Below are 13,039 nucleotides of genomic sequence, written 5' to 3' on the forward strand. Positions count from 1 at the left end.
ACTCTTGTTAACAAACCAACCAACCAACCAACCAATCAACAAAATCCGATGAAAACATAACTTCCTTGGTGGAGGTACATATTGATAAAAATTGTGTTTTACGTGATCCTAGTGTCTCCAAGCGATAAGTCTTGGTCATGTTTCTCTGACTGATTTCTTGTTCACAGTTGCGTCAGATCAAGGCTTTATGTTTGTCCCTCTGTTTGTCCCTCTGTTTGGATGTCTTGTCTGTCATTTTTTTTTTCAGTTTCTTTTGGTAATTTTTTTCTGCATTTCCTTTTTTCTTCAAAATGCAATTTTCTGCCCAATCTCATTTCTTCTAATCCACATTTTAAAATCTTGTCTCCTTTTTTTTCAGTAATCCTGCTTGATCCAATGTCTGTGTTAATCTCATTCTGTCATGCTTGATCTGACAGATCAGATTTCCTGTTAAACTGTTAATCCAATCATCATCTTACATCGAACCTCTTTATCCGCTTAAATCCTTTAATCCACTCATCATCGTATTATACATCACACATACATCAAGCCTATTAATCCTTTAATCCCATGGATGGCTTCTGCTTGATCTGATCCAATCACATTCTGGCTAATCTCTTCCGCCTCACTCTTTATCTCTCTGTACTTTCTGGCGGGGATTAACGCTTTCCTCATCTGCTCAGTTATTCCGTGGGCACGTGCACAAACCCAGGAGAGGTGTGCCCGTATCGTCGTGGGTAAGACCGCTGCACCCTGTCGTTCCACCATGCATCAAACATCCTCCCTGTTCGTTTAAATCGCTGATTCTGTACCTCTAACAAAAAACTTGTTCGTTGATGTCAACATTTTTGTTTCAATTTGTGTTGAAAATGGACCTTTTTACTGTAATTTATGGATTATTGGGTTGTAGGTGTTTGATCAAAACATATTTTTTATGATGCTTACTGTTTCCAATTTACCCCTCCCTTAACTGAAAATTTCATTACTTTGTTATTTTTGAAAAACAAAATGTAACCCCGTTTCCTATTATTTTTTAGTCCTCAAAGGTATCCCTTTCCAATTGGCTCATTCTTTCCTCCTTTTAGACTCATACTTGTACTTTTTCTTTTCTTCCTCAGATTTCCTCGTAAAAAAGTGGCCTAACATTTTGTCATTTAGTTACCCCTTGAATATAACAGATTCCTTCACAACATTAACTCATCTTATTTTAGTCCTGTTTTCCTGCTCCCCGAACCTCCTTGTTTCATTATTAGAAGTCAAGATATTAATTTTGAGAGTAGAAGCATTCATACGTAGTTCAGAAATTGCGATTATTTCATCATGTTTTATTTTGCAGCTGTGAATTTGAAGACCTGAATAACGTAACATCCTGTAGTTTATAGGCTCTATTTTTTATCCATGTGTGTGATAATTTGTTCAAGGGTACTACATGTAATATTTGCCATGTAGGTTTGATTGTAGTTGCAAAAGTTAAAGTATTTTGCATTTTTTTGGTAGTTCATAAACCATGGCGTCCTCATCACAATCAAAGACGGAATGGAAGGTATGCGTTTAGGTTTTGTACAAGTTTGGTCCACAAGCATTTGTGTAAACTTTACATCTCGACAATTCCTGCATATTCCCAAACATAACTTTTGCAGTTAGCACGAAGCTAAGCTCATTCGACTGCTGTCGTACTCCTGTTGGGTTGAAACTTTGTCGTCCATGTCCGCTTTGTGTTTGGCAGGTATTCGGTCATGGCCGGCAGCCCGGAGAAGATGCTGGAGCATATCTTAGAAACGAGGATCGACAGCAAGCAAGACGAGGCGGACACGTTCTTGGAAGATTTCCTCTTGACACACATTGTCTTCATGTCCAGCAAGCAACTCTGCCCGGCCCTACTCACGCAATATCCTTCAAGAAAGCAAGACTTAGGTTTTGCCTGGTTGAGCTTGACCCAAAAGCACAAAGAAAGGCATATGACAGATCCATATTCTTGCTGTTAAAATCTCCTCCAAACACGATTTCTTCAATTAGGTTGTTTTTCTTTCCTCGGTGTATTTATACCATTGTTCCTTAACATTTATCACTTATCATGCGGACATCGTCCAGGCAACGGAACAAGAGACAATTGATTACATCGTAAATAACAAACGTCGCGTGATCCGTCTGGTATGCCAATGGAGCGTCATCGCGGGCTCAGCATTCCAAGAAGACCCGATTATAACGTCTTTTGTGGAGGTAATGACAACATCCTCAATTTCTACATGCCTTGTTAAAAAAAAAAAAAATTTAACCTGAAAATTATTCCCTTCACAATCATTGATGAAATGTGAACCAAATTTTGGTTGTTATGGCAGACGTTATTTTCAGCCATCTGCGACGATTGCCGCGTCTACAGCAGCCTGCAGGACGAGTTGGCCAATCTAGAGAGAGTTCTCCACCTGGTTCGCAAGATAGAGGAAGAACAGGCTCATACATGGCAGGTGCAACGACAGGTAACCATGGCAACATTATGGCGGACATAGTCTCTGTAAGCTCTAATATCTCTGCACCACTAGCATGTAGCACACATCTTTTGTAAATTAAGCCTAGTTTCCATATCGACGTAAGAAACGCAAAGAGAAACGCAAAAAGTAACCAAACTGCAACGCAGACATATGGAAACATTTCATCTTGAAGTGTCCCCGACAACCCAGACCGACGCAAACTACCTGGCAGACGATCGGTAAAGTTGAACCCGGTTCAACTTTGCCGACGGTTTCGTGTTCTGTCTGCGCAGTCTGCCTAGTCTGAAGTAGTCTGCGTAAGCTTAACGTCGATATGAAAACCAGGCTTAAACTGTAAGCAGAGTGCAACACTAATGTATCAGCATTTTGTGAAACAACTAGCACAACCATTTTTGTTTCTGTTTGCATGATATTCTTGTTGACAGCATGATATCTGAGTGGCTTGTATTCATGTGTTTGTTGTGCATCCTGTTTCTTGTTCTGTTTCAGAGTATTGTCGGCTATCCTGGCACTGAACTGTTCAATATCAACTCCAAAGTTAGTTGTTCTCCTTTCCTTGTCTGTTTCTTTCATTTTTTATTTGGTCGCTTTTCAATATTCCCACTGTGTATGTATGCCAACACCAACTGTTGTGTGTTTGCGGCAGTCTTGTGAAATTAAGATGCATTTTGTTACATCGATATGTGATTGCATGCATAAACAAAAAAATCAGGGTTAATTTAAATGATTTTTAAAAATCGATAACGTAAAGTACTTGAATTTTAAAAGCTAAAGTTATTTCAGAAGAATGTTTTTAGAAGTAAAGCAAATCAAATCCAAACCAAAGTTTTTAAAAAAAGAAAATGCTGTGGAATGGTTACCAAGTAAATTATTTTTGATTCTGTTTTTTGGGGCCTTTTTTTTCGTTCAGGGTTTAGGTGAGTTCCATCGTTCAGAAGACGACACACCAAGACGGAGACCCATCAAAGCCACTGATGAAAGTAAGACACGGAGGACATTCTACTCCTTTTTCGGTGAAATTTTTCCTCTCAAAATCCCAAATTTGAAGACACTTCCCTGCAGATGTTGTTGTCGGTGTTGAGTCATGGCCGAGCGGTTAAGAGCACCGAGCGGTTAAGAGTACTGGACTCGAGCAGAGTGTGATCAGCAGAGTGTGGGTTCGAGTCCCGGTCTTGACACCTGTGTCCATAAGCAAGACACTTAACCATTATTGCTTCGTCCTTCGGATGGGACATAAAGCTGTAGGTCCCGTGCATTGTGTAATGCACGTACCGGTAAAAGAACCCAGTAACACTTATCGCTAAGAGAAGGGGTTCGCCCCAGTGTTTCTGGCAGTGGCTGCTTAATGCGCCGTAGCACCTTGTAAACTCTTACAAGGTGCTACATAAAATGGGTCTCAAACTTCAAATACTTCGTTTACATGTCTTTGAAATAAATTCATATTAATTAGCGCCTTGAGTACCTAATTGTTGGTAGATGTATGTGCTATATAAGACTCCAGTTTTAGTATTTAATGATTTTGTTTTTAAGTGCTTAGACCATAAACTACGAAACAGTCAGCTGCAAATTGTGATAATTTTTTCTCTCCAGATTTGAAAGCAGCCAGTAAATAAATACCCCCAAAAATAGACTTTGCATATTTCTTGGTCTGTAGATATCTTCAAAGTGTACTGTGCAGACCACACGTATACCACATTAAGGGTACCAATGAACACGACCGCCGGTACTATCGTCAGATCGGTGTCTGAGAAAATGTGCCTAGGAGAGGACCTGGTGTTGTGTGAGATTAAATCGACAGCAGGTAGGTTAGAAACAACTTCAAAAATATAAATTTGTGACCCATGAAAAACCCAGTATGTTGTTAAATTTGATCTTTTTAGCACAATAGCTACTGATATTTTATCTTCAATTGTGATTAACTCCACTTAAAAAGTTCTTCACAAAACAATTTTTGTTAACACAAAGACTTTAAGGCAAAACTTTGTGTTTAAATTAGTAGTTATTGTCAAAGCGTAGCAGGGTGTAGTTTTGAGTCATTGTGTTATTTGACTTCATTGAATTGATTTGATTTGGTTTGATTTTGCAGAGCGTATCTTGTTCAAGGAGAACGACATTTGCGTGACGGCAGGATTGTCTCTGAACGGCAGAATATTTGTGTCACCGCGGGAGCACCTTGATGCCTTGGTAAAGTTTTGTTCTGCTAATTTATAAATCTTTCCTCAAAAAATGTTTTCCTTTGTAAGTCTGACAAAGCTACGTTTTCTTAGTCTCTCGGAGAGTCATTGCCATTCTTGCTGTGGCCTCGTGGTCTGGATCATTGAATTCATGGTCTGCGGGTAATTCTGAGGGTTGTGGCTTCAAGTCCAACCTGGGGTTATGGTGCATGTGCCCTTGGGCAAGGCACTTTGTCACTCGTTGCTTCTCCCCACCCAGGAGTAATGGGTACCTGTCAGGGCAGATATGGTTTTTGTATTTGATTCTAGCTGCTTTGCACCGAAATTGCAGCATCGAGCTGTTTACTCCCCAGGGAGCTGAGATGGTATTTGAAATGCTTCATTGGCCCAATGAGCAGGGTAATGATGATGTAGTGCCTTGAGCACCAATACTGCTGGATAAGTGCCCTTTATAAATGTGATGCCAGCGAGCTTAATGAGTCGTTTGTCGGGAACTTTCATTTGGAGATTCAGGCCAAAATAGGGCCTCTGCATCACATCACTTCATCACATCTCTTGGTGTTCCGACTTCCATGATTTTTGACCTAAAGATGGTATCAACATGCGGTTTTCACAGCAGTAATGCTGAGATTGTGCTCGTTTCAAATCTGTAAAATAAAATTTACCAGAAAACGACAAGCGACTCATTTAACTTGATCGCATCACAAATACGCATTATTATTATTATTCTCTGATTTTCAAACATGCAAGGCCAAAAAAGCTGCAAGAAATCTCATCGTTTTTTTCTTTTCTCCCCAGACACCCATCCCAGAGCAAGAAGGTCCGTCAGACAGCACCTTTGCCATGTTCGAATTGATGGGATCCAAGGAGGTCGCCTACCAGATGACGCTGTACGACTGGGAACTCTTCAACTGCGTTCACGAGGTAACCAAGACAAAGGTCAAACCAGCAGGTTCAAAGGTCATGATAGGTTAAAGGGTCAAAGGTCAAAGTCAGTGTCTCATAATCTGTATTTTCTTATCCGTTGGCTTTTGTGTATTTTCTGTACTTTCGTAGTTTGAGTTTGTCTACCACACCTTTGGGCGGCAAAAGTTTGGCCAGATTACGGCCAATTTGGATCTTTTTCTCCGTCGGTTCAACGAGGTTCAGTTCTGGGTCGTCACCGAGTTGTGTCTGACTAACAACGTCAGCAAGAGGGTCCAGCTGCTTAGAAAATTCATCAAGATCGCTGCTTAGTAAGTTGAAGATTTAATATCGTTGCGTGTCTGCACCAAGGTTGTATCTGCTAAAATGGGCCGTACGTGAATGAATGTCAAAAGGTGGAATCTCGCTTAAAATAACTTGGATGTACACAAAAAGTCAGTGGACGTCGCGTTACGACCTTGTTGCACGGAACGTATTCGCGCGAGATACGTCTTTGTTGCAGAATGAAGTTACGACCTTGTTGCACTGACGCGACGATATTATCCATGCTTTCCTGAATGGTTTTCTTTTTCCTGCTGAAAACGTTTAAACCCTAAACTTCAGAGATCGATCTTTAAAAAATTATCCATCAGGCAATTTTGGAGGTTTGTGCAGGATTGAGTTAGGTAAACCCCGTCCATTGTTTCTTTGTTCATGGGGCTAGTTGCTTATTGAGATCTGAACTGTAAAGAATTTGCCATTGGGTTCTTGCATTGTGGTTGATTTTGGAGTTGGCCTTGGGAGTCCGGCTCAGAGAAACTCTAAATTTGAAGAAGAAATACGCACTCAACATAGTGCAGTTATTTAGTGCCGTACAATTTTTTTTTCTTTTATAATTCATTGAATCTTAAATTGGTACTCGATATTGGTTTTGAAAATCTGGAACTGTAAATTGACCATAATTTTTTTTTCCTTCCAGTTGCAAGGAATACCAGAACATGAATTCCTTCTTTGCCATCGTCATGGGAATGAGTAACATCGCTGTCTGTAGGCTCACGCAAACATGGGAGGTACGAACACAGTTTTCTAATCATATCAACATTTTCAATGGTGGTCTCCATGTGCATATGGTACCGTAACTTTGGAAGAAGTGGAGACACTTTATTATGCGTGTAGAATAAAAGTTAAACAGAAATTAAAATATAATGGCGGTCATTGTTTTATCTATTTAACTACCAAGCTAATGCACATTGCTGTAGAATTCTCACGAATGCGCAATTTTGTTTTGTATTTGTTTACAAAGAAACTACCGAGTCGTTTCAAGAAGACGTACGCGGAGTTTGAGGCCACGATGGACCCATCTCGCAACCATCGCGTCTATCGTCTCTCCGTCTCCCAGATGCAGCCTCCCATGATCCCCTTCATGCCTCTAGCCATCAAGGACATGTCCTTCACCCACGAGGGGAACAAGACCTACTTTGACGGCCTGGTTAACTTTGAGAAAATGGTGAGATTTTTTAGATTTTTTCACCGTGTTTTTATCAAAAACTCCTGAAGCGTTTTTACTTAACACTCCTCTGCAAACATACATTCTGTGTCAAGTTGTCCTCTCAGTCAAAATCAATCAAGTAATTGTTAAGAGCTCCTAGCCTAAAGCAGGATTGACTGGCTGTGACTGTTTATGTAGCTTGATGCAGCTATGCTTTGACTGTAGGTGATTGATAAGCCAGCTGTGCCTACTTCTTGCCTGCTTTTGTCTGTTGACTGAATTTGACTAGTCACAGTGCTTGCTTGAAATATGATCTGACTGTTGGTGACTAGCCTGTGTTAAAGGCATGGCAGGGAAGAGGATTGATGTTTGACTGTCTGTGACTGTTCAGACAGCAGGAGGGTTAGACTTCACCTTCACAAATCCATTGTGTAGGAACGCCAAGACGTGTTAATAATAGCCCGTGTAATTTTATTTTTTACTGAATTCTCTAAAACAATTCCTTGTTATTATTTAAATTTGTCATCAACTTTTTTATAACAAGGAAGTTTTTTTAATTATTGTATTTTTTTGTTTACTTATTTAAAAGCAAAGAAACTTTCTTTTTTTCCTGCAAACAGCACATGATTGCCTCCACCATCCGAACCATCAAATATTGCCGCAGTGAACCGTTCACTATGGATCCACCCCCACCAGTAAAGAACATCAGCGAAATCCGGAACTACGTCAGGTAAACAAATCTCCGAGTTATTTCTCCAAATCATTCACGAAACACACTTTGCTGCCTTGCTCCAGATACTCTCTGATATCATGTTTATCAGTTGCGGTCAGGCAAAACTGTCACTCGAGCGTTGTTCTAATGTTGACCCCAATAATGTGATATGTAACATTTTATTAAGAATTTGAATATCCGTGATACTAGTCTAGACCCAAGATCGATAGTGGATTGTGCATATCTAACGGCATGATTAAACCATTGCGCCTGCTTGCACTAACGTCTTGGGAATCCTTTAGTAGCCGTTGAACTTTTTCTTTATTTGCTCCTGAGGCTTTCCTAGGAAACCAATCAGCGATCGCAAAATGGTTTATAGTCAGTCCCGCGTGCAAATAATGAACGTTCGGCGCTGAAAGCTATAGGCCTTTTATTAAAAGCTTATAGTCTTCGTAAACATACACGCTACCTGTGGTGATCAGGGATCACTAATTAGATATGCAATGCAGTGATACCCACGCGCGAGCGCGTGACAACTGGTATCAAATATGAAGCCGCCGTTTTGTTTGAAGATATTAATATTTACACCAATGGTCTAATTAACATAAAATGGCCACACCCCCATTGCTGATTTCCTAGACGTTAGTGCGAGAAAGTAAAAAAAACCCCAATTTTTCAAGGACGCTTTACCATCGCTATTGATCACTGACGTCGTGGGCCAAGACTACCCTGATACAGAATTCAGTCCCAATTGTTTTTTTTTGTTTTTTTGTGCAGAAATCTGCGTGTGGTAGACAACCAACGTGTATTAACGCAACACTCTCACAAACTGGAGCCGCGGCGATCGTGACAATAACACCGATCCACCACGGGGTTGCCCTCCCCGCACCATCCGCCAAAAGAACTCTTGATGAGCGTCACTTGGAACAGACTAACGTCCGCACGTGGATCTTTTGTCTGCAGCTGTTGTCAAAGTTTTGGAAATAATGTGGGCACACGCTGACAATAGACGCAGCCGTAGCTCTAGATCGCCCGTTTGCGATCCAGCTTAGCATTTGCGATTTTGAAGGAGCCAGACTATGCCACGAAATATCTGATGGAAGTAAAACAGTGAGAATTTGTGAGCATTGACATGGATACCTGAGCCAGTCTATCAAGCAGTGTCAGGGAACCAGACTTGTGTAACGACGGCTGTTCAGCCATCTGCAGAATGGACCTATCCGAGCTTAGCCCCGCCCACCTCTGGTTTGCGTACATTTCTCGCAGTGCTCGTGGCCGAGTGTGACGAGGCTACCGCGGTCACCTGACCAAAAGATGAGATCTAATTGGTCAAGGAATGGTCCATTACAAGCATGTCCTTCAACAACAGTTCTGCTTGGTATTATTTAACGCTGAGGTGTATTTACGCACCGAGTCTCAAACAAAACAAAAATCTGCCAAAACTAAGGCAGAAAAACTGTACAGTATTCCGTACTACCTAAACAAATAAACCGTACTGCTGCATTCTTATATGAGGTATTTGTACATTTTTGTAAGGTTGAAATATATTACAAAACCCGAAATGAAAATTTGTAATTATTCATATTTTTCCAGAATTATTTAAAGACTTTTTGTACATACTAGAAGTTTGTACATAATGGTTGTATAATTATTTTGTTGAGGGCAGTTTTTTTTTTCTATCGCCAGGTATAACACTCTTTTGAGAAGGAATTGCTAGTCTTGAATACGTGGTATTTACAAGAATGATTTTTTTCAGTACTGGAACTTGTCATCCTCAAAGCAGTCAAGTTTTGTCTGCATTTCTGACGTCATTTGCGTTAATTTTTTCTCGGTAGTAAATATATCTCCTCGAATTTGGTTAGCAAAATGTAGTTTACAACCAGGCCCAAGCAATACAAACGTCACCTGACATGTCACCTGACATGTTTGGCCGTCACCTGTTTTTACAAATTGTAACCTGTTGCTATTACAACACATTAAAATCTAGACTCTCACTTTATTCAAGCATTATGTATTTGTCTTGCCGAGTTTTTTAAGAATGTGACTGCAATAAAGTTGTCAAACTCTTAATAATATATTCCTTTTCAAATAATTCGATAGCAGTTATTTATTAAAAAAAAAAGTTGCTATGTTGCTATTTAATTTTGTCAGAATTTTCCAAATTTTAATAGCATTTCGTGGTGCTTCTATTAATACCAAAATCCTTCGCTCCAAATTCCATTGAATGTTGTCTTGACTGTTTTTCCCTTTGAATTTATGTATTCGAAATACAATCGTTGGTTTATTTGGTTAGGCCAAGTTAAAAAAAAACCAGTTTCTCGTTACCACCCGCTTTTTCCACAGCCTCCGCCTTTTTTTTTTCATTCGAATATTTGCAATATTTTGTTATTTTTGCATGTTCTTCCAACAAAATTTTAGCTATGTGAGCAAGTTAAGAGTCTGTTAGAAAGTGTTACCGCTTATTGGTCACAAAAGTATCAGAAAAGAGTGAAGAAAGTTGAAGAATCTATCTTGGAAAATCCGCCATCTTTGAAAGAAAAAAGGCCTTTGTTTGTCAAAAACCCGGACGAGAAACTGTTTTCTTTTTTTACTTGGCCTTAAGTGTTTGTAACGCTGAAAGTGATACTTTATTTACATTGTTTCTGATGTATGTGCGTGTCATTTGGATTGGTTAAATTCATGAGTATTCCCCAATTCTAAGCCTCTACAGTAAACGTTTTGAGTTGATCGTCATGATTTAGTCTACTGCCGTTTCCACTCGCCCCAAAATAACGAACTCATCCAGGAGATTTATTCCATTTAATTTACAATGTTTAATTGTACCATTTGATTGATTTCTCGCCTTAATTGTGGTTTTTTTCCACATACACAATAGTGTGCAATTTGAAAAAAATAGAAAAAAAATCAGGATTTGGAATTTCTGGGGCCAATACACGTGGCCCCAAAAAAGGTAACCCACAAACAATGGGATAATAATTATGAACAAACTATGAATTTAATGAGCATAATTATGGTTTTATTGTAAATTATGAGCAGTAAGCTTTCCATTGATGTCTTGGATGCCTAATTCTGGTAATGCATCACTGAGTTTCATTGTTTTGATGTAAAAATCTTTTCCTTTTTTTTTGGAAATAAGTTGCATCCTGACGCCACTTTTTTCATCATGTATCATCTCAATAGAGGTCAGTCATTGCCAAAATGTTGAAAAGACATGAATCTGGGACCGAGTAACATTTCCAATTTTGTTAGAAAATACTTTGAAAACAGACTCTCCATAGACTTTGTACACAACCCACAAAGTGGCGTCTGGATACTACATTCTTTACCTTTTTTGTGGGCTGCGCTAAATAAGTGCAATAATGTAGGTAGTTTTTTTTTTGAAGAAAAAAAAGCAGCTTTTTAATGTACAATCTATTGAGGAAAAATTTCTCCCAAATTATGTATTTGTCAAATACATTTGTGAAATGAAATCTAACTTATCACCATGTAAGGTTTTGTGTGTAAATCAATCCGTTTTTAGATAACTTCAAATGTTGCAGCCGGCCTAATTTGCAAAGACTGAAACGAAAACAAACATCTTGTTTTATGACACTATTTCCCCACTTTTTCGTTCTTCCTGGTCATTTCTGGGTGCTAAATTTTTTGTTGAATGATTTAGTATAATATTTGTTATACTTTTTAAGTTGAATTTTATTCAGTTAATTATATCAAAATAATGATTTATGAATAATTAAATATTAATGTGCAAATTTGCGTTAAATACAAAATACAGAGCAAGTAAGTGCAATGAAAAAGTGGCTTCTTTAGATTCTCTCTTTTTCCCCCAGAATTGTATTTGTTCGGAAACGATTTATCCGTCCAAGATCTCTATATTGGTTGCTTTGCTTTCTTTAAACGAATTTTCTTTTTGCGTGTGTCTTATTGTAAAAAAAAAGTTTTCGCACAACGATCAGCAAATATTCGAAAGTTGTAAACAAATTTTGCCTATATTTGAATTGGGCCCAAAAATTCCGGGGAACTGTTTAAGTATCGCGATACTTCAACAGTTCCCCGGAATTTTGCGATATATCGCAAGAAACTCAACGCCACAGTAAGTTTGATTACGGCGTAGCGACTAAAATATTTTATTTTCCTAAGTATAAAACGACAACAAAGTGTGGTCGGCTTCGTTCGTGATATAATATTCCTGCTTGGAACATGAAACCAAAATGGGCTGTGCGTGCCCTATTTCCTATTATTTTTTTTTAACCAACTATAAAACGATGCTTTATCTATTTGAATTTTAAAACTGATTTAAGAAGCGCCGGTGGCCGGGAGGTAAGGCACGGAACTCCTGGTCCCGCGACCCGGGTTCGAATCCTGAGGGCGTTTTTATTTTCATTTTATGTTACCGATTCTAAGGGTTAAATATATAAGGAGTGCCTTTTTCACTGGGGGACCCAGGTAGTGAACCCGGTAGAGAGTGTGGCGCACAGGTCGGCGGCCCGGGTTCGAATCCCAGCCTCGGAAGGGCGGCCGCCAGCTGGGAAACCTGCGGCGAGTCCGAGTTCCGTGGCGTTGGCCCCCCCAACTAGATAAAATAAAATAAAATAAAATAAAACAGAATTTTACTCTTTTTTATTAAAGTTAAATCAAAAGTAAAATAAATAAAAATTCCCCGCTGGGATTCGAACCCACGATCTCCGGCATGAGCGTCGGACTGCCTACCGTTAGGCCAACACGCTCTGCTTACTGAAAGTGTTTGGAAGTAATATATAAAGATTGTAATTAATACAACTATTAAACACGAAACACAAAATTTATACAAGTCCACGCGCATGCGCATTTCTGTACCAAACTTGTTTGTCAATGATTGGACAACTTTCGGCGCAGAACTTGTGACGTCACTACATATTTCACGAGCACTTTTTTTGGGACGTTTGAGGAAATGACATTTAAACTTCTGAGATAAAGGCTCGTAATTCTAACATATATTGGTGCATATTTAATGGAAACAAAATTGTAAAAATGGGGGAAAAACATTAAAAATAATACAAGCAATTCACAAAGAATGACATCTATTATGCAAGCAGAAATATTTTATTAGTATCTGTCACACACAAATTACAGTTACCACAAAGTACACAACTTTTGATATTTTACCCGCCAAAAAATACAATAAAGGCAAAATTCTCCACATTTTAAAATTGGTAAATATAATGTGCATATTATTATGTATACTATTTGGGAATTAGACCTTGCAAAAAGGCACCTATTTTGTTTATTTGTATATAATAATTTACATACATATCCT

At 38.9% G+C, this 13,039-nt stretch overlaps 1 protein-coding gene across 3 annotated transcripts in view; it reads left to right on the plus strand.

Annotated features, from left to right (window-relative positions):
* LOC119745608 (rap guanine nucleotide exchange factor 4-like) overlaps positions 1 to 10,804 on the plus strand; it is a 51,434-nt gene extending 40,630 nt beyond the window's left edge. Inside the window, exons 14-26 of one of the 3 annotated variants that reach the window (XM_038222092.1) lie at positions 1,706 to 1,867; positions 2,049 to 2,199; positions 2,319 to 2,456; positions 2,958 to 3,005; positions 3,379 to 3,448; positions 4,123 to 4,269; positions 4,555 to 4,652; positions 5,441 to 5,566; positions 5,699 to 5,877; positions 6,525 to 6,615; positions 6,849 to 7,052; positions 7,655 to 7,764; positions 8,524 to 10,804. In XM_038222092.1, coding sequence (XP_038078020.1) covers positions 1,706 to 1,867; positions 2,049 to 2,199; positions 2,319 to 2,456; positions 2,958 to 3,005; positions 3,379 to 3,448; positions 4,123 to 4,269; positions 4,555 to 4,652; positions 5,441 to 5,566; positions 5,699 to 5,877; positions 6,525 to 6,615; positions 6,849 to 7,052; positions 7,655 to 7,764; positions 8,524 to 8,596 — 1,597 coding nt within the window. In that variant the 3' untranslated portion in view covers positions 8,597 to 10,804. The remainder of the gene's footprint in view (positions 1 to 1,705; positions 1,868 to 2,048; positions 2,200 to 2,318; positions 2,457 to 2,957; positions 3,006 to 3,378; positions 3,449 to 4,122; positions 4,270 to 4,554; positions 4,653 to 5,440; positions 5,567 to 5,698; positions 5,878 to 6,524; positions 6,616 to 6,848; positions 7,053 to 7,654; positions 7,765 to 8,523) is intronic. The other 2 variants (XM_038222093.1, XM_038222094.1) reach the window with 2 other exon arrangements.
* The last annotated feature ends 2,235 nt before the right edge of the window (positions 10,805 to 13,039 follow it).

This window comes from Patiria miniata, unplaced genomic scaffold (genome assembly GCF_015706575.1).
Source record: "Patiria miniata isolate m_02_andy unplaced genomic scaffold, ASM1570657v1 HiC_scaffold_7, whole genome shotgun sequence".
Lineage (NCBI taxonomy): Eukaryota > Metazoa > Echinodermata > Asteroidea > Valvatida > Asterinidae > Patiria > Patiria miniata.